Source organism: Pangasianodon hypophthalmus, chromosome 8 (assembly GCF_027358585.1).
Source record: "Pangasianodon hypophthalmus isolate fPanHyp1 chromosome 8, fPanHyp1.pri, whole genome shotgun sequence".
Lineage (NCBI taxonomy): Eukaryota > Metazoa > Chordata > Actinopteri > Siluriformes > Pangasiidae > Pangasianodon > Pangasianodon hypophthalmus.
Genome location: NC_069717.1, coordinates 4,422,367 through 4,448,080, shown reverse-complemented (window position 1 = coordinate 4,448,080; position 25,714 = coordinate 4,422,367). Strand labels below are relative to the sequence as shown.

Here is a 25,714-nt window from a genome sequence, read left to right as displayed (position 1 = left end):
TTTTGCATAAACTGTAAGTAGGCTACGAGTGTTTCTTCCAGTTGCACCACACAGTACTACAGTATTTTTGTCCCAGGCATAAACTTCATTGTAGAGTGTTACAGTGTACCTTTAGGAATGAATAGAGACAGATGGACATCCAGTTCGTGAGCATTTTCTCCACCACTGTCTCAGTCCTGCAGTAGCACAAATCAAGAAATGTATTATGCATATTAAAGTCTATTCACTAACTGAACTGAGCGAGAAAAAAAAAAATCAGCAATTAATCCAATAAATGATCTATAAAAAAGGAACCAGCGGGTGTGTACTGTACCTGCGCAGCATCAGTTTGGGATTTTTGGCAACGTACTGCTGCACCAGATCCCCCAGCAGGGTCTTCATGACGTCGGTGAAGTACTCCAGCTTATCGTGGAGCGCCATAGTGAGCAGTGACGCCACGTAGCCGCGGTCCCGCTGGGAGAAGTTCTGCTGCTCCTCCAGGGTGTGGATAAACTACAAAAACAGACGGTTTCCTTTAAAACCACTAACCAGAAATCTGTACTGCCATTCTTTGGTTTCTGCATATTTATGTTCATTCTCAAAAAACTGCATTTAGTTGCCTAAATGCTCTAAAATGATTTATCCTGTCTTAACATGACCAAAAATAGTGACGCTGACGCAAACCTTCCTTTAGGGTTTGGAGAAACTCTGGACTCTCCACTGGGTTATTTTCTAATAACAGTATGAACACTTGGTATGTTTAACTATGGTTTTAAAAAAAAACATAATTTGATTGTGTATCATAAATAAAATACTGCACTCATAACACCCCCACACACACAAGTCAAACACTGGGTTTAATATTGTGAACAAAATACTTAAAAATGCATGAAGCACTAAGCCAGCGTGTTTTCATTTTGAGACTGGGCAGTTTTATCATCAATAGTACAGACAGATACTGCTGTGTGAACACAAAAGCTCAGGTTACAATTTTGGCTTTATGCTTTTTTAACTCTTTAAGGTGAAATAATGTGACTTAGTCTACGCAATAACTAGTCATTCTTGGGCTTCTCTCTTTCAGGATAAATTATGAACTATATTTAGAAATGTCAGTACACAGTAGCAGTAGGTATACTGTGTCAAGCCAATGCACTTTCAGTATAATGTAGCCTTGGGCTGAACACAATTACTTTGAATGGCTCTACTTAGAGCAATTTTAGAGCAATTTCAGTCAAAAGTTCAGTTTACACAATTCTCCCACTTATACCAATTTTAGTCAACCAAATAATGTCATCTTTTCTCTGCAGTGTTTAGCAGACTCCATATATAATTCAGCTTAAGGATAACTGAACTTATACCAGTCCAGGATTTTACATCTGGGTGACTTTTTATGATTTATTAATGACTTTCCTATGATTTCTTGTGGACTCTGGAAAATATATAGGGAGTCTGCTAAACACTTTGGCAAAATGATGGCATTAGCTGGTTTTAAATTCATTTCAACTTGGTTAACATGTCTAAATATTCGGTTTATTAGCTGGAATAATCATGTACATTTAAATACATTAAGTTGGTTTACTTGCACTTTTGTGTGAAGTAAAGTTATATTTCATCAAGGTGCTTACTACCCAATCTCACCTGTATTCTAGGTATTCACTTATTGCATAATATCTGAAACATGTAGCCAATCACTGAATATACAATTTCTGTATATGGACAAAAAGAGCTATTCCACATGAGTAAAGCACGAACAGCTGTGCTAACATTGACTCCCTGCCATGTACGGCTGTGGCTTCAGTGGGAATCATACTCAGGACTCGAAATGCTGTACAACCCGTAACAGAAGTTAGATAAACATCACTGCCTCAGGGCTACAGCACCCTCTACTGGACACAAAACAAGTCTAACCACTTTAAAATTCAATGCCAAAGAGAAAAGGTGTTTAACTAACTCGTGTGAGGAAGAGTCTGTTGTTGAGCAGGTTATTGAGTTGGCCCAGGCCTTGCTCCACTGTCTGTCTGCGAGATTCTGGCAGGTCCAGGTTCTGGCTCAGTGGTGCCCCTCTCTGACCAGGGAAGAAAATACGTTCGGCGTATGTGCGGTAGTCCAGGAAAGGTATGCCTGGACCACCGACGTCGCTGCTTAAATCCATCATCTCCGTCATCAAATCTGAGTTTAAAAGAGAAAAGCATGCAACCGGCTTTCAGTTAATCCTCCGTAAATCCTTCTGGTGTGTGTGTGTGTGTGTATGTGTTTGTGTGTGTGAGTGTGTGTGGTGGGGAATCTAAAAGACAGCAGATGAAAAATATAAACACACCTGTGAACTCCTTCCTGCACTGGTCTCCAACATTGATCTCTAGAGTTTCCAGCTGAACCAGAACCTTCTTGTAGTCTCGCATTGCTTGCTTACTCTTCCTCCTGCACACAAATCATTCATCGCCATCATCAGAGCATAATACACATAAACACAAGATGAGACAAAAAAAGGATTTGAAAACATGCATAAAACACAGACAGGAAGTTCTTAATTTACGGTTTATAGTTTCTGTCAAGAATTTAAAGAGTTTCCTTAAGCAAGGAAAGCAAGGAAACCCCTAAACCGGAGATGAACTGCCTAGCCCTGGGTATGAGCGAATCTCTGTGCACACACATTTCATTTGTTATGTTTAAGGGTTGTACCTGTACATAAGGATGATGACAAGGACGATGAGCACGACCACGGCTGCTCCGGCTCCCAGTCCGACCTGAGCCTCCAGAGGCACGGGTGTGTGAGTGCCCACGTCATACTCCACTGTGCCCAGATTAAACTCCAACTGCCCCATTACCACCTGAGAGACAGACACGTATACACACTAGGGATGTAACCGAATATGAATACATTATTCTGAATGAACAGATAATGTATTCTAAACAGATACTACACAAAAAGAAATACGAACAAAACTGGGTGCACAATGAGGTTTTTTTTTTTTTTTTAGGTCCTGTGTTGTTTTAGAAAGCTTGCTATAAAGGTTTACAGGGCATCTGTTTGAGACTAGAGGTGTTCAACATGACTGGGATTCCACAGGATGCAACAAAAATTCACACGAGCAGAAGGTTTTTTTACTTTCATGTGCATGTGAGTGTACAGTAATGTACAGTTTTCATTCATTCATCTTTAACAACTGCCTGGTCCAGGTATTCAAAAATAAAAAAAAGTGTAAGAAAAAATGTCTCACTAGTTGAGACCAATGATCAAGTGGAGCGATGTATCTGAGGTTGAGAAACTGTCAGAGCCAGAATTCTCACACCATGCTAACACCATGTTCATATTTCTGGTTTAGTCCATGCCAACTACAGATATTTGGTGCACTATACAGATTCAGATACTGATAATGGCATTGCGTTACACCCCTAATGCACACAAAAAAGCACGCAATCACGTGAGTATACAAGCGTGCATGCATACACGTAAAGGCACATTAAGGAAACGTCATTTAATTTCATCAGTCTTACTGTTCAACTTGCTAATTCCCTTATATGCTACATGAGTGGACGATAAAACACACATGACCCTATTTACCAAGGTTTTGTGCAATTTCTGCCTTATTTTAGCATTAAAAACTCACAATTGACTTAACAGATTAAAGTGGCTTTTAGTGCCCATTAAGATCAAAGAGGAGGTCACTACTTCCTCGTTGCATATGCATTTACACGAGTGCAAAATACCAGGCAGAGATTATTGCAATGAACCACCCATTTATCAAGGCTGATGGTAATTATAGTGACTTTGTGACTGCACATGCTATTTAACGACTGTAAAAAGCTGGTGTTATTCTGGGCACAAACAACAGAGGAGACACAGGCAATGCTTTCAGATACTTATTATGTTCAATGACCAAAGAAGCCATTTTGCGAGCACACTACCTGCCAAGTCACATTAATTTGAATTTACTGAAATGATTTGGATTTCAGTCAACCTTCACTTTCTGGCCACAGGTTCTCTTTAGCATCCTGTGGCATCAGACGCTAGAATATCTGTCAGCTTTCTCTGCCATGCTGTCTGTAGTGCTGGGGTCACTTCTGTGATGAGTTCAAATGCACATAATGGGCCTCAATTGGCAAGTCGGACGAACAAATGTATTCATAAATCATTCACAGGAGCATTTACACAAGAAACGTTCTATAAATGAAAATCCAGTTAGTTTGGAAAAACGTTTATATCCTACAAGGGCTACTGCATTTATGTAAGATAACGTATGAGGAGACTCACTATTGCTGATGAGGTAATGCAGGTTTATACGCAGATTACGATGTCAAGTTTAAACAGCTTATATATTTCAATTACACACATGATTTAATTAAAATTTTGTAAAACTTGTTCATGGTTTTACAGAAAGCAATCCAAAACAAATCCATACTATAACACAAATAAGATGAGCCATTCAATTAGGAGAAAAGTAATGGCGCCCTCTAAAAGGAGGAAGAGTTAGTCCGCGTCTATGGGAGCTGATGCACTGCAATGCCCTGAATTTGCTTGGTAATTCTTGCGTGATTGGCATTTATCAGCATATGCACATACATAAGAGTATGAAGAAAATCAGTGCTGTCAAAACTTTTTAGTAAATCTGTTGGGAATTTTTAGTTCAGTTTCATTACATTTACACACTGCTTTACTAAAAGATTGATAAATGAGGGTCATTCTTCCCAGATGACCAGGATTCATGTAATTTTTCAAATGAGCGTGGTATGATAGATGCAACTTACATTCATTTAATTTCATCAGTCAATAATGAACATGTTTGGAATCATAGCATGCACAGTCCTTAATGTTCAAGTTCTGTGATATTAAAAACCCTAAGAACACACGCTGTGGCAAACATTCCAGATCTGCCCATTTGCTGGCCGTTTGTCACGTGCACAACATGTTAATTAGGCACTATGCACCTGTGTTCATTATCTGAGCACTTACCAAAGTGGCCATGCCCACCAACGCAAATGGTCACTAAAACGCCATAATTAGCACTTCTCAATTTTGTTTGAGGAGAAAATTATGTGGTATCTAGGTCTAATGCACTGACCTTCAGCCTGGGCAGTTCTTCGTTGTCCAAACTGAGTGGCTGCTCCTCTGGAGGTTCACAGTACAGGTGAGTGTCGTCCAGAGTCTTCACATCACATATCTTGTCTCCAAGCCTAGCCACCACTTCATCTTTACTCATGGCCAGGGTTAGACCTTTCCCCTGCACAGTAAAATGTACAGCATAAACACTGATGATGCATGTCAGACTGAAGATATGTTCACAATACAGGTTTAAAGTGACAAAAATTACATTTTTTTTGGCTTAATATGATACGTATTTGATTTTTTTTTTCAGTATTTAAATTAGATTTGAGCCACATTAATATGTGGTCCTAAATTAAACAGATATCTGACATGTGCCATGCGGCCATAATAACAACTATGACAATGGAATCCCTGTTATTTTTCACCAAGCATATCAGCATCATCATTATTCAGTGTTGTGGTGTATAAGCAGTGGATCAACAGTAATGTGAGTTGTTGTTCTTCTTCTTTCGGCTGCTCCTGTTAGGGAGCGTTGGTCCGAATATTTGATTTGGCACAGTTTTTACGCCAGATGCCCTTCCTGACGCAGCCCTCCCCAGTTTTATCCGGGCCTGGGACCAGCACTGGGAGTGCACTATCATGTGCAACTCCACTGCCTAGGGCCGAGAATCAAGCCCGGGCCGCACCGTGGCCTAACCAGTAGTCCTCCAGGAAACCCGATCAACAGTAATGTCAGTGAAATAGCTAATTTATAATGCTCGGGGAACTATTTTTATTTTCTTCTTTCTGTCACTGCTATTATTCATTTCATTATTATTATTTGCCTATTTTACTTTTTTCAATTTGTTTCTTTATTTCTGTTTTTTTGTTTTTGTTTTTTTAACTTGAAATTTATCATAGCCAATCCACCTACTGGCATGTTTTTGGGAGAGAGGAGGAAACCGGAGAACCCAGAGGAAACCCACGTGGACCTGAGGAGAACACGTGAAACTCCATACAGACCATCACCCAAGAGCCGGGGAGCTCTGAGGCAGCAATGCTAACCACTGCACCACCATGTCAGGTACTAATATCTAAGAATTGTTAAAAGCAAATGTGAAGGCAATAAAATCAAATCTGAGCAAAAAAAAAAACAGAACTGAGAGCCTTGTAATGAGAACGAAATGCCATAAACATCACTTAGCAAGCTGACATACATTACATTCACAGATATCAGATTAAAGAAGGGTACATCATGAATTAGATGTACTGCCGTATAAACCTTACTAGAATTAAAAAACTGAACAAATAAGTACAAGCAAGACAGTCACTGAGATAAATTATGCTTTTAAACAGGAGCAGTGTGTAGGTTTTCAAAGCGTACTGTGCTATCCGGTGTATCTTTCCAGTGAACACAGTCATATATCTGAACATGAATAATCAGAGCCTGAACATTTAGCTAACATCCCTTTCATTTAAAATGCATGACTATGTTAACTATTGATATTACACAAAATTAATCATGGTTAATATCTTCAAAGAGTTCTACTGAGAGTTGAGATGTTTTTAGAATATTTTTCAATTCATATTAACCGCAGTTTCTTAAAATGAATTCCATCCCCGGTGTGATTTTCAGCACATACTGGATTTCTGCTGTTCATATGTAAAGCATTTCTTTAGAGGCTTTGGATAAAATAAATCCCTGTAAAATAAAAAGAAGAAGAAAAATGGCATGGACCGGGAAAGATTGAAAACAATTGATCGAGTCATCCATTCATCAACACGACAACCCATCAGGAGACCGACTGAACAAAACCTTTCTTTAATTAAAAAGGGTTTTTTAATTTCATTAAGTAAAAGAAGGCAGCTGCTGAAGATTAAATGAGCAAGTGACAGGAAAGCTCTCCAACTGATGCTACTAATGAATTAAGTGACTGCAATACAATGTCTTTAAGTTATTTTTATAGGTTTACAATTTGACAAGATATGGATTAGTCGCCTCTGTATGCCACTGTTCTTGAAATGAAGCAATCGAGATGTGACTGAAGTGTAGACTTTCAGCTTTAATTCAAGGGGTTTAATAACAATACAATAACCGCTTAGGAATTACAGCCATTTTTTACAGAGTCCCTCCATTCTCAAAAGTAATTGGACAAACTAACATAATCATAAATATTAGGATTATTTTTAATACTTAGACGCAAATCCTTTGCAGTCAATGACTGCCTGAAGTCTGGAACCCATGGACACCACCAAATGCAGAGTTTCCTCCCTTGAGATGCTTTCCCAAGTCTTTACTGCAGCTGCCTTCAGTTGCTGCTTGTTTGTGGGTCTTTCTGCCTTCAGTTTTGTCTTGAGTAAATAAAAAGCATGCTCAATTGTGTTGAGGTCAGGTGACTGACTCGGCCATTTAAGAACATTCAATTTCTTTGCCTAAAGAAGGTCTTGGGTTGCTTTCGTGATACGTTTTGGGTCATGATCCATCTGTACTGTGAAGCGCTGTTCTATCAGTTTTGCAGCATTAGACTGGCAGAAAGTATAACTCTATATCCTGCTACTTCTATCAGCAGTCACATCATTAATAAGTGACCCAGTTCCACTGGCAGCTATACATGCCCAAGCCATAACACTTCCTCCATGTTTGACAGATGATGTGGTATGCTCACAAGCCCTTCCTTTCCTTATCCATACTCTTCTCTTCCCATCATTCTGGCACAACTTAAACTTTTATCAAAACTAGTCTAATCTGGCCTTTCTGTTCTTGAGTGTTATCAGTGGTTTCCATCTTGAGGTAAACCGTCTGTATTTACATTCATGAAGGCCTCTCCCGATTGTAGACTTTGACAATGATATGCCTACCTCCTCCAGAGTGTTCTTGATTTGGCTAGATGTTGTGAAGGGTTTTTTTTCACCAAGGAAAGAATTCTGTGATCATCCACTTTAGTTGTCTTCAGTGGCCTTCAAGGCCTTTTGGTGTTGCTGAGTTCACCAGTGCATTCTTTCTTTTGAAGAATGTACCAAACTGTTGATTTGGCCAATCCTAAAGTTTCTGCTATCTCGCTGATAGGTCTGTTTAATTTTTTTTCGGCCTATTGATGGCCTCCTTCACTTGCATTGATACCTCTTTGGACCGCATAGTGATAGTTCCCATGAACAGCTATCGAATGCAAATTCAACACTTGGAATCAACTCCAGACCTTTTATTTAATTTGTCATGAAATAACGAGGAAACAGGCCACACCTGGCCAAGAAACTGCTTATCAGTCAATTGTCCAATTACTTTTGAGCCTGTAAAATTGGAGGGACTGTAAAAAATAGCTGTAATTCCTAAATGACTGAATTAAAGCTGAAAGTCTTCACTTTAATCACATCTTGATTGCTTCATTTCAAATCCACTGTGGTAGTGTACAGAGGCAAAATTATGAAAATTGTGTCACTGTCCAAATACTTATGGACCTGACTGTATACATTCTGAGCACTAATAGTAAATGCTAATCTAAAGTAATGATTTGAATGTTTTTTGCTCTTAATAACCCTGTGTATAATCAGCCTCACCTCCACAGCCAGCACTCCTCCAGGTTTGAAGCGGATAGGTAAGGTCGGGCTCTCACGGTTCAGGGGGTATAACTGTGGGTCTGGATGGTATTTAAACCCTGCGCCCTTGATACTCTCAAAATCCAAATGCACGTTGTCCATCTCGAACCAAACTCTCACAACACGGGACTCTGCTGGCACTTGAGGACTCGGACAACTCATCTGCTCTGAGCTAACATTCACACAGAGGGCCTTTTTCTAAGAGAGAGAGAGAGAGACGAAAATGACAAAGGGATTAAATAGAGCCAGACTGAAGCAGAAGGAAAACAATTATGTGCAATGGGAAAAAGAAGAGAGAGTGATTCATAGGGAGAGATAGAAACAGAGTAGATGACAGAAAATTGCTTGTTTACATCCAAGATTTTCATCAATCCAGAGGAAATCCTTCTGATTGCAGATTTCAAATGAACTGCTTATTACTCTAACCTTAGTCCATCAACGAAAATCTTAATTTATGTGTATGTTCCATGTAATTGAAAACAAAATTAAAAGTGTTTTAGTATTTAGTGTTATGAATCCTGTCAGTGTGCAAAAAGTTGCCAAAGAAACAACAACGTTAAATAATGGCGAAAAACAACAACAACAAAACGTTAGCTGTCATGCTTATATTTCTAACTTTTTAAACCTATTTCCTCCCCCCTAAAAATCTAGCTAGCTCTCTCCTATCACGTAACAGCTACAAACTAGGGAGGATGAAGGCTAACGTGTGCTTCCTCTGAGGCACATAAAGCCATTGTATATTTTCTAACTGCTGCTCATGCTACGTCAGAGGGCAGCCGAACAAATTTGGAGGAAAGTTTCATCTAGCCTCTTCCACATACACAAGCTCACAGTCACCAACAATTAGCAGTATTTTTAAATTAAATTAGTAAAATGTACTCTTCCTTATGTTAGCTGGATGTCCATGATGGTCCATAATGACTATCTGTGATGGTCAGCATGCCCTGTGCCTCAAAAACACACTTACACAGAGAGACTCAAATGCTCACATCGCTATTATTCTTTCACTTAACACATTATTAAACAGATAAAATTTCATCAGGCTTAGCTTTGAGTGCATATATAATGGTTCATTATTCAGACTGAGCTATTATTGCATATAAACACAGTTAAAGCGCATTTTAGCTTCCAGTGCATTTGGACTAAACACAGAAAAAAGATATAGTAAAGCCAATAATAGCGTCAACTGTTCAGAATAATACATTATTAACGAGTAAGAGTAAGTGTGTGCGTGAATCTGTGTGTGAATTTCAGTCTATTTGCATTTTTCCAACTGAACATTCCACACATTCATGAAGAGCGCTGTACCGTGGCCATGGCGCTGTCGAGGGGAATGTTCCGGGCTGAGACATGACTGTATCGCTGTCTCCTGACCATGGTCTCGTACCGAACGGACATCATCGGCTGCTGCACCACATCCAAGTTCTGGCCAGTTACCATTATATTACGCCCACCTCTATAAAAATGTGGAAGATTTAAAATGTATCAGTTTTCCTAAAATTTATCATGGTTTTGCAATACTAATTTTATACCTCGTGTATACTGCTAAAGCTAAAAGAAGTAATGGTATTTATAGTCTTGCACAGAAGAAAACATATAAATAGCAAAAAGGCATTATAATCTTTTATTTACTACAATGATGACCAGCAAAATCTTATGATGATATTTTACTGACTCAAACTCACCCATGGAAGCTCTCGGTAGGAGTCGCATCAGTGATCACCGGATCCTCTAGATAGTGAAAGAGGATATTACCCACAGTCCTCTCTGCTGTTCCAAACTGCACTCTGACGGGTACTTCTGCAGTTTGGTTTGAGTGGCTGGTGCGGCACACCAGCTGTGTGTCACTCACTGCATCCACACTGTAAAATAAAATAAAATAAAATAAATACACATATAAAAACAAACAAACAAACAAACAAACAAATTAATTAATTAATTAGATAATTTTATTGTCGACTCTAAAATATGCAAGCATTTTAAGTCAGCCTACAGACACAACAGTTGTTCTTTTCAAATGCTCGTATGACGCACACACAAATGTTGCATGGTACTTTTTAATTACAAGTTTAAATGAATGGACTCACATGTGACAAGGCTGCGAGCCCACGAATGCCCGCAGGTCAGTGCCCTGCCCTGTGAGGAGCTGAGCCCCGTGCACGGTGAGTCTGGTGCCTCCCGCCCTGGGGCCTTTACTGGGCACAATGCGGATCAGCTCGGGGTTCTGGTAGGTGAACGTCTGCTGGGACTGACCCGGCTCTGAGCTCCCCACAGACACCACCACAGGCCCTGCGGTCACACGTGTGGAGGGCTGAAGCTCACACATGATCCTGAAACACACACACATCACACACACATCACATACACCACACACACACACACAGCTGAATGAGTACCATGCATATGCAGTACATGAACCCACACCCATTCAAACCATTAAAATGCTGCTCTGACTGAATTTCTATGGAAACGGTATCATTTATCTGTCACATATGAGGGACTCTCTCACACATAGCTGTAGATTTCCACCAGGTATAATTGCATTATTTACCTTATTGGATTAAGAGTGGGAACAAGAAATCTGGCTTAACGTAACCCCAGTAAGGCTAAGGTTGAAGTTTGGTACAGAGGATTTCCATACCATTCGTAAGTTATAAGCAACCTTGGGTGTTAGAAAGGAGCTATATAATTATAACATTTTTACAGACAAATAAGTAAATAAATAAATAAATATACTCTTAATATACTCTAACCCTTTTCAGTTGTTGTCCTATTAACCTAGGAAATACAGTTTCACACAACTCACATCCTTAACTCTAAAATGTCAAATCCATAACACAGAGTTTCCCTCAGTAACATATATACCAAAGAAATACATACTTTAAAAACTATATTTTGGTGCTTATTCAAGTTTATATGTTTTCAGTGAAATACTGCAAAAAAATTTACAACAGAAGTATATCACTACACGGCATTTTTAAAATGTACTTTTAATCATAAAGAAAGAAATAAAACATAGAGCACTGGTTAATGGTAGTGTGTCCGAGGGTGTGTATACCGGGTTGATATAAGGTAAGCGTTGCGCAGCGGCTTGCAGGTGACTCCAGCCACCGTGACTCCATTCTGGATATCCTCGTAACGCTGACCCAAGTTGGAGCCCAGGATAGTGAGGACAATCCCTCCCTCTAATGGTCCTGTCAGTGGCCACACCTGAACACACACACACACACTTGTAAATGCAAATGTATACAACTAACTAATAACAACTTAAAATTGTCTGTATGCAATGTGTGTATAGGTCTTTTTTACCGATCTTTAATAAAAATGCCAATAATTTTGAAGCTGACTGTATATATTTGTGTGTGTGTGTGCGTGTGCAGGGCTGTACAAAGCTACAATACTGCTGCACGTACTAGCAGAAATTCATCAAATCGAATCGAACGCTGCTGTCACTGCTTGTTATTTTTCTGTTATAGACAGTGAGAGAGAGAGAGAGACTGTGACAGTGCTTCACGTCTCAATCAAGAATCATGCGAGCCTCCCCAATCAGATTAAAAAGTCAATAATCATAGCAGCATTACTGCTAACATCCAGTCTTACAGATATAATCTTAAGTGCCTAAGGGATTTTCCCTGCCTAATTTATGAAGCAGACTGAAGATGGATGCTTTGTTCGTGGTGTCAGGCGAGGCGAGAGATTATCTGGCAACAACCGCTACGTGAAAAGAAGCAGATCCATTATAATTACATTTTAAAAAGTGAATGCCTTTTACATTTTCTAGGTCTGATTCCCTCTGTGTGTGTAGTGGTTGTGGAAAGCATATGTGTGTGTGTGTGTGTGTGTGTGCATTAGTAGTGTACCTCAGTAATGAGCGGTGGAGGACAGTCTTCTTCAGTAATGCTGGAGCAGGACTCGTGAAACACACAGCGTGGACGTTGTCCTCCACACCACACACAGTGGTACTGCTCCGGTACGGCACGGCACTGACTGCAGTCTGACTGACCCACCGAGCAGTTATACAGCTGCACTGTGTTCACACACACACACACACACACACACCCCAAGCCAACGCATTAGTAACCCCACTAATGTATTCAGAGCAAGAGCAGGGAGAGTGTAGTGTGTAAAGATAAGTGAATGATGCTGTTGAACAGATACGCCTGCAATATATAGAGGTCAGAGGTCAGAAAGCGATAAATGTAGTGTGTGAAAATCAATACAAGATGCTGCCAGTGATGTGCAATTTGGTCATTTCAACAATTCTACTAAAAGTTTGTGAACATTTGATATTAGTGGTGTAAATCTATGATGAAGGTGAGGTGCACTAGTAGTAATGATGTACAGAAACTGTGACATTAGTTTCTGTGCATCACTACACATTTTTGAAGCTATAGTTAGCAAGAAGGACAAGATGAATACATGTTTTATATTTTAGCGGACAAAGAGGCTCAGTAGGCTAGTGGCATCCGGTGTTTTTTCTTTTCTTGTTCAACAACCAGATACTTACCAGTTACTGTGACAAAAAAGTTGTTATTTGGTGTTTCTACTGTATATGTATTTAAACGCTTCAAGAGGGTGTGATGCACCTCGATGCTGTAACTGTAGTGCACGATACTTTTTATGAATCCATCCTACACACATAGGCTTTTTAGTGGACGAAGTAATTAGTGTGCAAGGATGACAGACACTCATTTCAGAAGTACATGGAAAAATAAAGTGCAGAGCAAAGCCGTCATATAATTCACCTGCTTACTACACAGTCATCTTGTGCTTAAATATATCCAGCAATATAAAAATGCTACATAGATTAGAGTAATATAGAAAAACCACAGCTCGTAGCCAAACTGTGGCAGCAGAGGCATAGTCAGGTGCTGGCTGTGAATGAGAGGAGGAGTCACAAAGAAGCAGTGGGGAACTGAATGAGCATATGTACCTGTGTGCGATTGGCATGGTTGTGATTAACTGCTGGTGTCCTGCTGATCTTGTTTGCGTGCGTGTGTGTTAGGTTTTACGTTGCTCTCAATAAACATTTCTTACTCATTTTTTGGTTTGATCATGATCAATCAGTGATGTCCATTGTGAGTGTGACGCTGTACTCTAGAGGTCACCAGTCTTTAGGTTTTCATTCCAACTACACTGTATACTCATTTGAAGACCAAGATCAATTGATTAAACAACCAGGTGCAATCGAGTGTCACCCGAATGGAAACCTACAGACACACCGAGCCTTAGCAGATAAGATTGTTGGCCACTGTAGAACAGTAAACAGATCAAAGATCAGGATGTGATGCAGTGTACGGCATCAGTGCGTGAATCTGGAGTGTGTGTAGATCACAGGTCAGTATACTTACAGCGGAGGTGTGGAGCTGAGTCTATACGCCGAGTGCCTCTCTGTAGGTACACTGGAGCTAAGTACTCCATCTGTTTCACTGTGTACTGAAACTACACACACACACACACACACAAAAAAAGTCATTAAATTATAAATAATGTTTTTTCCAATTTACCTGTCATTATCTATTCTCTGCTTAAGAATTTCACAGGTTCACATAAAATCATTAAACCAGCATAAGGTGGTTTGCTCACAGGCCTAGTGTCAGAGATGAGCACAGAACAAAAAACCTTATTCAAGGTTCTTTTTGAAAATAATGACTCGAGAAAACGTACATGTTGCCTTCATGTACATCTTTTCACGTTGAGGACAATTGAGGGAATAAATCATAAACTACTATTACAAAAAGTGCAAACATTCACTGATGCTCAAGAAGGCAACACGATACATTAAGAGCCAGTGGATGTAAAACAGGTTTTTTTTAACAGGATGATTGGTGAAAATCATTATTATTTTGTTTAAAGATCTTTTTTTTTTTTCATTTAGTATTGCACTTCAGAAGCTACATAAGATATGTTTCCCAGAAAACAATAACAATTTACACCGATCATCCTGTTCAAAATTTTACACTCCCTGGCTCTTAATGTAGTGTTTTGCTTTCTTGAGCATCAGTGAATGTTTGCACCTTTTGTAATAGTTGTGTTTGAGTCCCTCAATTGTCCTCAGTGTGAAAAGATGGATCTCATAATCATATAGCCATCACTGGAAAGGGATCAGATATGCAGAAGATGCTGGAAAAGCAAAGAATTTGCAGGACCTGGAGGATTTTTCTGAAGAACAGTGGGCAGTTTAACTGCTCAGGACAAACAAGGGACTCATGAGCAACTATCACAAAATATAAAAACAGTCGTTGATCATCCATGTAACAACGCAAAAGCATTAAGAATCAAGCATTACGTATAAGCACTATGCATACAGGGTAGACATCTGTTGTGTGAAATAGTTTATTCGGGGCAGTACTAAATAAAAAACAAAATGCAATTTTTATGATCCCTCTTAATGTTTTTTAAAATTATTAACATTTCGCAGATTCTGCAAGGCATATGTGTACTTATAACCCCAACTGTAAGCACTTTAAATCTGACTAGTATCTAGGGATGCTATAGTTTATTAGTTTTTTCACTTTCTTACTTTTACTCAAGTTATTTAACATTTTGCAGATTCTGCAAGGCGTATGTAAACTTATGACCCCAACTGTATCTCATCACATTTGACAAGCACCAGAGACTGAACAAATGAGACATCTATTCTGAATTTGATGCCAGGAGAATAAATGCATACTTCTTAGTCTTTAAACATTCTGTTTTCATCTCTTTTTTTTTTTAAAGGCCTGTCAGTTTTTGTAAAAACTCTCCACTTTCTGACCTAATGTCTCTAGCACTGTAGCTAGGTTCTGGTCTGATTAGCTGCCTTCAGCTAAATAATTTATATAAATGCATGCAACTGGATACCGAAGCTACAGCTGACAACCACTGCATTACGTACTTATTATTCTGACAACCTAGAGACTAAATGTTTTTTTTTTTTTTTCAAATTCTGCCAGGGATGCCTTTCCTCTGCTGAGTCACTTATTTCTCATAAAATCGTCAGCCTCAGGCTCCCAAGCGGTGCAACAGAAAAGCGTTCAACCAATCTATAGTTGACTGCAAGTTTGAAACCCACAGCCTTCCATGGCTGAGCCAAGAGAGTAAAATTGGCCATGCTCTCAGAGTGGGAGGGACGGCACTACTCTATCTCCCCTGTCAATCACAGCGACTCTAGCCAATCTTGGGTGTCTGTGAGCTCATGTATGTGTAAGAGGGTAGACAGCGCTTTCCTCTGGGTGTGTTACACTGCCTTGTGGTACAGCAGGAGCAGCGCTTAGAAAAGATGTGTTTGGTTGGCTTTGTGAGTCTCTGGGAAGCACGTGATAGCCTTCACCCTCCCCGGCTGGTAGCCACTGTTGATATTAATGTAACAAGGTATGATCACTAACTTATGGTGTGACCTCATTGTGGCTTCAGTTGTGTCTCTTGGATTTAATGGAGAACTAATGAAATGAAAAAGAAATCTCTAGAGAACAAGGTGACATTAAAAATGTAGAAAATGTAGCAGGAAGAAGATGGGCTATAATAACAAAGTCAAAGTAAATTGTCCACATTTGGCCAAGTAAGACTAAAACTACTCTTCGTAAAATTTATTTAAAAAGTTACAGTACAGTAATTATAACAGAGTAAATGTAGTGCAATACTGCCTGCCTGCTGCATAAACACCCTTCTGATGCAGGTTATTGAGTGTGACGTAGGAGAGAGGAAATGAAAGGCATTTTTATCGATGCTGGTACCTTATGAGTGGCGCACTTGAACACGTGTGTGCCCGTCTCTTTGCTCCTGTCCAGGGTGGCGTGTAATAGCGTCTCCTGGCCCTCAATTACCACCACACACTCGTAATTCTCGTCGCCCTGCACACACAGACACAACTCTTTCTCACAATCCAATAACAGGTGCTCTCTTGAGTCTGACAATAATATCATGACTCATAACCTCAGTGGCCTTTCAAACACTCGCCACGTAATGGTCTTTTTAAAAGCATTTCCACGAGACAGAGACTGGATAATCACTGAGACAACAAAGCCAGGGTTTCTTAAGGCAAGAGCATGACGAATAAAAAAGAGAAGAAAATAATAAACAAAAGTGCTTTATAACCTTAAATATGTCCAGGTTTTTGCCCTGTAGTAACAGCTGTGTGTCAACTCCAACTGGAATCAAAGCGGAACTTTCCAAAGCCCACACGCACGGGCATGCATCTGCACCATGGGGTTCCGACTTCTCCTGTTACACACATACACATAACACAACAAGCACAGGATTAGATTTTGTTCACCGCTAATTAACAATCAAGGTAATATGTGGAATTATAACAAGAAAGACCCTAGCCCAAATGCCACGCTAAGCCATACAATCCTTCTCCTTGGTCCTATAAAACAATACGATGGGTTTTGGGGAAGAGATTGACATGGCTGAATTCAATAAATGGGGCATGAACATTGCATAGAGGGTGTTTGTAAGCTATAGTGAATGGGTCATAGTAATAACACCTACAAAGGAAAACCTCATGGGAGGTGTTTAAATAGGCAATATGGCAAATATAACAATATAAACAAATATAACATCAGATTATACACATTTTTCACAAAACACGGTACATAATAATTCAATATTTTTTCCACTAATGATTTAAAAATTCAATACAAAAGCAAAACAGTGAAAAAAGATGCTACAGAAAATGTTTTTTCCAGTGTTTTTATGAAAAATTATCAGACAAACAGTTAGACAATTCAAACCAATTAAAAAGTACATAAAATAATAATGAGCTAAAAATTAAATTAATTAATTATTTTTTTTAATGTAGATTTTTTTAAAGAGTGTAACTCCAGTGGATGTTGGTTAAAAAAAAGATCTATATGACTCATCTTAATCTCTTTTTTTAAATTCTAGGCTAAATGGCACTTAGTGAGTAAAGGATATCACAGCACTGTTATAGTAATATTAATAACAAAATACTTACTTAGTGACATTGCGAAGTAACGTTACTAAGTAAATTTACTTAGTAACATGTTTGAATAAATTAAACTAGTAAAAGTAGTTTAAATGGGGAACATTTTTTTTTCTTTCTCAAGTACATTTATGAAGACAGAAAATAATTTTTACTTTGGTACCTCTGATACGTTCTCACCTCTACGTTTCTCTTGTTTTTATATCCCAGTGACACCCTGCTTGTTTTGCTCACTAGTTAATTCATTTCTCTGCTGCCTGCCACACACACACACACACACACACACACACACACACTCACATCTCTCTACACTCACGATGAGGTCACACCTTAAACGTTTTACATTCAGTCAACAGTGGAGGAAGTCAGATGGTTTTATGGAAGAAACAAACTAATTGTGACTCGCTGGAGACATTCCTGGCCACATCCTGAAAAGTATTTGCCCTCTAGACTGGCTTAAAAAATTGCTATATACAAATCTGACTAGTCTGTGGAGCGTAAAACCTGGTAATTTCCACTTGGCAACATTGCAGTTAGGTTTTTACTACATACTTTTCGTGAACAAGCAGTTATCTGGATGACCACTTTTTACTTCTAATTAGTTTTCTTTTTAAATAACAGTAATTTTTTTGGTTATTTTGGCCACCTTTGCCCAATGCTGTATTCAATAAGAGTACAGTAAAAGAGAAAAGAAAGACAGAGGAAGCAACAGGAAACAAGAGGGGGTAAAAAAACACAACCCTAAACAGAGGCTGACACAGAGGAAGACAAAAAGCAATCTTACTCTGCTGTTGTAGATGATGTGTTGCTGCGGGCAGCTGTGGTTGTGAGTGCAGAGTTCATCTCGAGCGCACCAGTGGCACGGCCACTCGCTGCTCACACATGCCATGCACCTGCAGCGAGAGGGATGATATTACACACACACAAATTCACAAACATCTGTCATGCACCTGAAGCGAGAGTGATCCCATTTACATACAGACGCACATCGTGCACCCGCAGCACTGGCTATCCGATTACGCATTTAAACACAAGAAAATGACTGGTGTCAAATAAACCCCTCGAGTTATATTTACTCTTTTAGAGCTAAATCTGATCCAATTTACCTCTAGGACATCATTCAATACTGGGGATCTGATACACACAAATGCATGGCAAGGACAGTTAGTATGGAGTATGATCTGTTTCAGTTCATGACCTACAGTGAGCTGTGGGTGTGTGGGTGACTAATTGGTTACTTAGTCCAGAGCTGTTCACTTTTCTGTTAATTTAGTGAGCATAAATCTTTATTTTTCAGCCTAATCTTCCTGTACTGAGAAAAAAATGAAATACTGGCAAGTGCAGCTGCTGTGTACATAAACTTTTCTTGAACATTTTTATGAAGTATGAAGTCTTCGATCAAATGTATAATTTATTCATTCACTCCTTCATCCTCATTAAGCGCTTTATCCTGGTCGTGGTGGATTTGGAGCTTATCCCATGTACACTGGGTGTGAGGCGGGAACACATCCTGGATGGGACGCCAGTCCATCACAGGGCACCACACACCCATTCACACACTCGTTCACACCTAGGAGCAATTTAGAGTCGCCAATCCACCTACTGGCATGCTTTTAACAGGTAGGTGGAAACTGGAGAACCTGGAGCAAACCCACAAGGACACCCGGTGAATGTGGGAAACTCCACACAGACAGTAAGCCAAGTTCAGGATCAAACGGGGAGAGCTATGAGGTGTATCTGTATAATTCCTCAACTGAAAAATAGGACTGCTTTTTTTTTAAAAAAGAAAAGGAAAATTTGTAGTTATGCATTATCAAATTTATTGTAACCTTCTATGCAGTTGGATATTTCCAGGGCAGGCTGAAATTCAATAATTACTCTTAGACTGATAAATAGATTAGAGTGAGTATTATCAGTGTGTGATTATGAGTAAATGTGTGTGTGATTATGAGTAAATGGGTGTGTGTGTGTGCTTACGGTGAGGTAGCGTTGAGCCTGCCCACAGCCCTGCAGTCGTAGAAAGTGATATTAGTGCCAGAGACGGTTACTTTTCCAAACATCAGTGCTAGCCTGATAGTCATGTGATCTAGAGAAGAAAAAAGGGAGAACATTTTACAGTAAGCACAGTCCACAAAACCACTCACGATTACTAAGCAACTAAAAGAACTGACTCAAGGCCTCGTGTCAGACCTCAGACCACCACCACTTCGCTGTCCTAACACATCTTAGCTGATGACGGGTTTCATAATGAGCGTACGAGTCAAGAGTGTTAGAGCAGGAAAAAAAAAGCACTAAGCTTTTCAGACTGTCAACATGAGTTCTATCAACCTTATCTCAAACTGATGACATGGATGTCTGCAGGCATGCAGGGAGTCACTGTTTGCTGCGCTCTATCACTGAAATCTGAGCCTGTGATGTTTACTGCTTAAGCATGCCTTCTGGAAATTCTTTTCTCTGAGGAATCCATTTAAGACGGAGCAATGTCGCAGGTTGTGTTTTTTTGTTTGTGTTTCTTTTGCTAACATAATTATTTATTTTTTAACATAAATTTAGACCTCTATCTACGGAAATGCCTCATTTCCATGGCATATCCTGTTTAAATCGTGTAAAAAAAATTAAATTATTCCCCAGTGTGGGTCTGCATGTTCGCAAGCCAACAGTTGGCTTTCAGGCTGAAATTAGCTCGGTAAGAAAACAGCAAAACCACTCACCACTCCCTGGTGGACTCGGGGGGAGGAGCATAGGTGATGGTGATTGACAGGTGATTCTGTTTCCCTCCACAACGGCAGGTTCAGCAGGCAAAGTTCCAAAAGCACAAGACAGAGACTCATCCTCAGACAGCGCTGGCAATGGCTGCACCATGAACGAAACCTGTGAGAAAAGAGGAAGGCAATTTTTTTTTTTTTAAAGTATAGAATGTTGCCAAGGCTGCAGCTGGGAATACTAACCAGAAAACGAGCCAGTTATTTTTTTCAGTGAAAAGCCAGAGTTTTTTCACTGTGACTGCTTCCGTGGTGGCACACGAATGCAAGATATTCAGATATTCAGTGTGTGTTGTCAGGCTGCCGCATTCAGCTGGGCGTGTGTAATGAGTAAATTGGGGTGTGCTGAGGCGGATTACATGTCAGACTGTCTCACGCTGACTGACAACTAATTCCATAACTGCTCATTACACTGGCTCCGGTCAAAACACTGACACAGTTTCCACTCTTTAAAAAGCATAGTTTTCGGGCATTTTAGTAAATACGGTGTCATTTATTCCACGTTGCAGAGATGTGCGCATGTGGGTGCTGAGATGTGAAACTTGAAATTAAATGTCAAGGGAATTCACCAATGCAGGAAAGTGAATTTAATTGAACTTCTTACCACGGTGGTGTCTAACTTTGGATCTCTCACAAAACACGACAGACATGACAAAAGTACTGGAGCAGCAAAGGAAAAGGAAGTAAAAAGGAAGTACTTTCTTGTACGGCTTCAGAAAAAGACAAACACAGAAATGCTGCAGGTCATATCTTTCTTGTTCTTGTCCTATTTAGATAGCATTATATGGTAATATGAGATAATGCCCTTTTACCGGTGCTACCTGTAGATTTTCTTTATCTGGATATCCAGTGTCTGGGTTTTTCGCTCTCTCTCTCTCTCACCCCATATAACAAAACTCCAGCCCAGACTACATACTGTTTTGCACAAACTGATGTGTGGTCTGATAATTCTAGTCTCTTTTCTGTGATTTTAGAAGAAGAGATTGCATTGGAGGAAATTTTGACCACCACAACACTATTTAAATATATCTGTCAATCACAAAATAATGGATGCTCTAAAAGTCTCTAAAAATTTGTAGTTGCTATGCGTCACATCACTTCTTCTCCATACTGTCTTCACTGAGAGCCCATTAGTCAATCAAAAGAATGTAATCCTGCAAGCTGAGTAAATTGTTATAATGTCAGCTATAAAGATAAAGATCTCACTTCATGCTCACATGACTGCAGTGTTCTATAAATAAACTGCTAATCTTATAATGGGATCATGTAACCATGTGTGTTAGGATGATCTCGTGTTAAACTGAAGCATTCGAACACAAGAAGGAAACATGTAGTATTTTATTACAGAAATTAATGCTGACTGAATAGGAATATAAAAAAAAAAAAATTTGTTCTCTTTTGTATTTCAAGAGAACGTGAGTTACGCAGATGTTTCATCAGACCAATGTTTTGTCAGTGGGATGAAACTCTATTAAGGCTCCTTCTCAGCTTCTTAGTCATTTGAGTGAGTGTGTATGTGAGAGAGAGAGACAGAGAGAGAGAGAGAGAGACAGGCAGAGACAGAGACAGAGAGACTTTTTCCTTTTAAAACTAGAAATATTGAACTAACACACCAGCCTCAGTTTGTCAGTGTGAGCCATTTTCTTTCATCACCACGCTGAAGAAACTCACAGTTGGTCCTGCTGCCTGGTGCACAGCCCAGGCCATCACTAAGTCGATAGATCAGTTTTCACAGTGTCTTTTTTTTTCAGAAGAGTGAAAATCTCAGGAGTATTTGACTGGCCTCAGTAGGAGCACCAGATTGAACTGGAAAGTCTGTCTTCTTTTTAGGTCTTATTGTAAGTAAGAGTGCCTGCACCCCGAAAAAAAAAAAAAAAAAAAAAAAAAAAAAAAAAAACTTGAAATTGAAAAGACTATCAGAATGACTTTGTGGTCAGTGTATGGTGCATTCATTTCTTTTCAAAACAGCAAAAATAAGGAGACATTTATTTTATTTTTGTTTTTCTTTCCGCATACAATTATTGGAAATGCAATACTGACTCTTTACGTGTTTCACCACAGAAGTCTAGAAATCAAACATACATGAATCCAAATATGAAATATACCTACTGCAGTACATTTCAGCATGAATAGAGTCAACCTGTAAATAGAATAAAACTGTTTTACACACTGTTTTCTCTGTGTAAGAGGTGTGCTCTGAAACCTTATACTATTTTCATTAAGAACGTGACAAAATTGCGATCTGATACTCAGAAATAGTTTATAATATTGTTAAACTGCAGCACTTGGAAAGTCCTTCTGATTTAGTCAGCCACCATGTCGACTTCCTTTACCGTCAGCCTCTTGCTATTTTTAAAAAGCATGCTGTCATCCATATCAGGAGCTAACGGCAATCTTTAATCGCTTTCCTTGCTATTAGCTACTCATTAACTGCTGATACACATCCATGTCATTCAAGTTCATTCATTAATTTTAGCCTCATTATAAATCTGTAATGATGAAAAACAAGCAAAGGAGAAATTTGACAGCTTTTTGTAAGAGCTATTATTTTAAAGGCAAGTATATCTTTTGCATATTTGAAAAATGAATCATGCAACATACACAGACCCTTAATAAAAAAACTAATACGCCATTTTATCAAATCTTTTCAATACACTGTTTTTTTCATGCTCAAATCACTGCTGTTCCAACACTTTTGCTTGCGGTGCAAGACAAGACCAGAATCCTCGATGTGAATTGGAACAGCAGTGTAGGACACCTGGTCTGAGCTCAAAGTGCAGCAGCATCCATCAAACGTGACAGTTATTATTATACACTTAGAGCAGGTAAACAGCAACTGGCTGCATTCAGCGGCACGCTCAGCCCCACTCATTTCTACGAAAGTCCCTGCTGTGTTAAAAGGCACCATGTTATTTCCCTGTCAGCCTCGTCAATCACAGTTTTGCCAACAAATGCATTAAGATCATTAACCACAATGCTGTGTACATGCCTCGGAATCCCAGCATAGTAGAAATAACTAGAATAGTACATTCCCCCGTCTGAGGGGTTAATTTCAGACTCTTATGACTCCTAGCAGACTGTTTTTACCCTGATAAACAAACTATTCTAGTGCACTGCCTGAAGGACTGGCTGTAGTAACATTTTACAAGATTGTGTGAATGCAAATGTTGATACCAAACTGAAATTAGCGATAAGTGAATGGAGCTTATCTACCAGCCTAGGCAGTGCCACTTTTGTGTTTCTGATACTGATGGCCTAGTAACTGCCCATGCCACAATGCAGCAGTGTTTAACCTTATCTACACAGTGCCAGCGTGAGTCCACGCCGAGTCTCCAACCACTCAGCAACACCCATAATCCGACTCATTCAATTCATCTGTTTGGCAGCAGATACTGTTTAGTCGCTGAAATCAGTGTGTAGAAATATAAGCTTTGGAAAAAACCTAAGTAACCAACTCTTTCTGAATAGAGAATTAAGAAGGAAAAATAACACTAATGATGAAAAGAAATGCATGATACCAGAATATTTTCAGTAGTGAGTAGCTACTTTTGCATGCAGCCTAATAATCTGTTAATAATCTGACTGATGCCTCCTACATAAAAAAACAGCCTTCACATGTCCACCTGCATTACTCCAGGCCCAACCTCGTTATCTTGTAAATTTCTAACTAGCTGAGCTCTCTGCCTCAACTTGAAGCAACTGCAAGGTATAGCTGCACTGCATTCTGCGACACAACTGCTAACCACTAACTCCCAGAAATAACAAACACACAGCATCAACCAACAAATTAGCACCAGAATCACTAAACACATCCCAAATATTTCAATATAAAGACACACTATATGGCCAAAAGTATGAAGCACACAATTGTATAGAATGTCTTTGTATGCTGTAGTATTTCAGTTTCCCTTCACTGGAACTAAGAGACCCAAACCTGTTCCAGCATGATAACGCCCCTGTGCACCAAGCGAGCTCTATGAAGACATGGTTTGCCAAGGTTGGTATAGAAGATCTCGAGTGTCCTGCACAGAGCCCTGACCTCAACCCCACTGAAACACTTTTGGGATGAACTGGAGTGCCGACTAACAGACTGAATCATTGCTACTTGGATAAACAAAATGTAAGTTTTAAAGAATTTATTTAGAATCTGCAATCAGAATTAATTCCATCTTTGCATGTAATCATGCGAGCTGCAGTGTAAGTGTGTACCTGTGTCTGCTCCTCCCGGCTCTGAATGGCTGGATCCAGACTCTGGATGGACACACACTGCCGATCATGACCATAACTCCACAGCCAGTGGTGAGGCTGTGAATGGCGGGCACACTCTAGCTTCCGAGTACACCTGACACACACACACACACACACACACTTTACTATTTAGATCAATGTTTGATATAAGTTATGACAATGTGTGATATGCAAAAGCAAACATTATTACATTAAATATGGCTTTAGATAATCCATTATGCTTTATGGATTAATACTTAATTTTTGAAAGTAATGGAGTAGAGAGGTGAAAAGAGCTGTGACAAGAGAAAGAGAAGAAACAGGAAGATAATACGAGGAAAGAGGAGAGAGGTAGAGAAAAGAGAGGAGACTTACCTGCCCTCTAGTGAGCACCATCCGCAGTAGGGGTCTCGGACAGAGAGGCATGAATGACAGTCTGAATGTCTCTCACACTGAGCCACTGGCAAACGTGTTACCTAGGAAACACACACACACACACACACACACTATGACACTGAAGTGACTCTCTCATTGTCAAATATGCAACGTCTTGAGCAAATCAACTTTTAATAAAACAAAGTACGTCTCCTTAACAACTGCACAATTTCTAATTACAAACTCGTACTGTCAAACAATTGCTAATGTTGGCTCTGGGAGTATAAAATTATAGGATAATTAATATTTGAATACTAAATCATTACAGTAATTAAAATCTAAATGCAATCTGTAAAAGAATTTGACAGCCCTAATCTCCATATCTCGACTGCTCCTTTGTGTTCTGAGAGGATGGATAGCCTTCAGCCACCGTGATCAGTAGAGCAGTTAGTACGATTAATGATGTGATTCATAATCCACTCACACAGAGCGGTGAGGATTACACTGCGCAGTACATCACCATGTGATACTTTTGTAAAAATTCTTCTTGTGATACTCTGCACTTTATATATGAAAGTTGCGAGATACTTTGACAGTCAGGTGTCAATTTTCACAATTTCTGTTAAGCATACTGTAAGTTAATCATTAGGGCTATATTCACACTAAGAGAGAGAGAAAGAAAAAAAAAACGCTGCCTGCAAAGATTTTTTGTGCTGATGAAAGGGGAATAAGCAGCTCATGTGATGCATACACTGTAACCATGGTGATGCTGTTATCACTGAGTTCTGCCTTACGTTTACTGTTTATATTATTTATTATAAAATATTT

The 25,714-nt window shown here is 39.3% G+C and overlaps 1 protein-coding gene across 4 annotated transcripts in view; it reads right to left on the bottom strand.

Moving 5' to 3' along the window:
* plxnb3 (plexin B3) overlaps window positions 1-25,714 on the bottom strand; it is a 101,750-nt gene that overhangs the window by 12,462 nt on the left and 63,574 nt on the right. For all 4 annotated transcript variants that reach the window (XM_026927992.3, XM_053235915.1, XM_053235916.1 and 1 more), the window contains 20 exons: window positions 24,887-24,987; window positions 24,494-24,626; window positions 20,234-20,393; window positions 19,500-19,608; window positions 18,307-18,415; window positions 16,673-16,798; window positions 16,312-16,428; window positions 13,948-14,038; window positions 12,457-12,623; window positions 11,655-11,806; window positions 10,684-10,926; window positions 10,282-10,458; window positions 9,905-10,052; window positions 8,558-8,794; window positions 5,040-5,198; window positions 2,659-2,807; window positions 2,297-2,397; window positions 1,931-2,148; window positions 314-492; window positions 110-176 (listed from right to left, as the gene is read on the bottom strand). In XM_026927992.3, coding sequence (XP_026783793.3) covers window positions 110-176; window positions 314-492; window positions 1,931-2,148; window positions 2,297-2,397; window positions 2,659-2,807; window positions 5,040-5,198; window positions 8,558-8,794; window positions 9,905-10,052; window positions 10,282-10,458; window positions 10,684-10,926; window positions 11,655-11,806; window positions 12,457-12,623; window positions 13,948-14,038; window positions 16,312-16,428; window positions 16,673-16,798; window positions 18,307-18,415; window positions 19,500-19,608; window positions 20,234-20,393; window positions 24,494-24,626; window positions 24,887-24,987 — 2,943 coding nt within the window. The remainder of the gene's footprint in view (window positions 1-109; window positions 177-313; window positions 493-1,930; window positions 2,149-2,296; window positions 2,398-2,658; window positions 2,808-5,039; window positions 5,199-8,557; window positions 8,795-9,904; window positions 10,053-10,281; window positions 10,459-10,683; window positions 10,927-11,654; window positions 11,807-12,456; window positions 12,624-13,947; window positions 14,039-16,311; window positions 16,429-16,672; window positions 16,799-18,306; window positions 18,416-19,499; window positions 19,609-20,233; window positions 20,394-24,493; window positions 24,627-24,886; window positions 24,988-25,714) is intronic.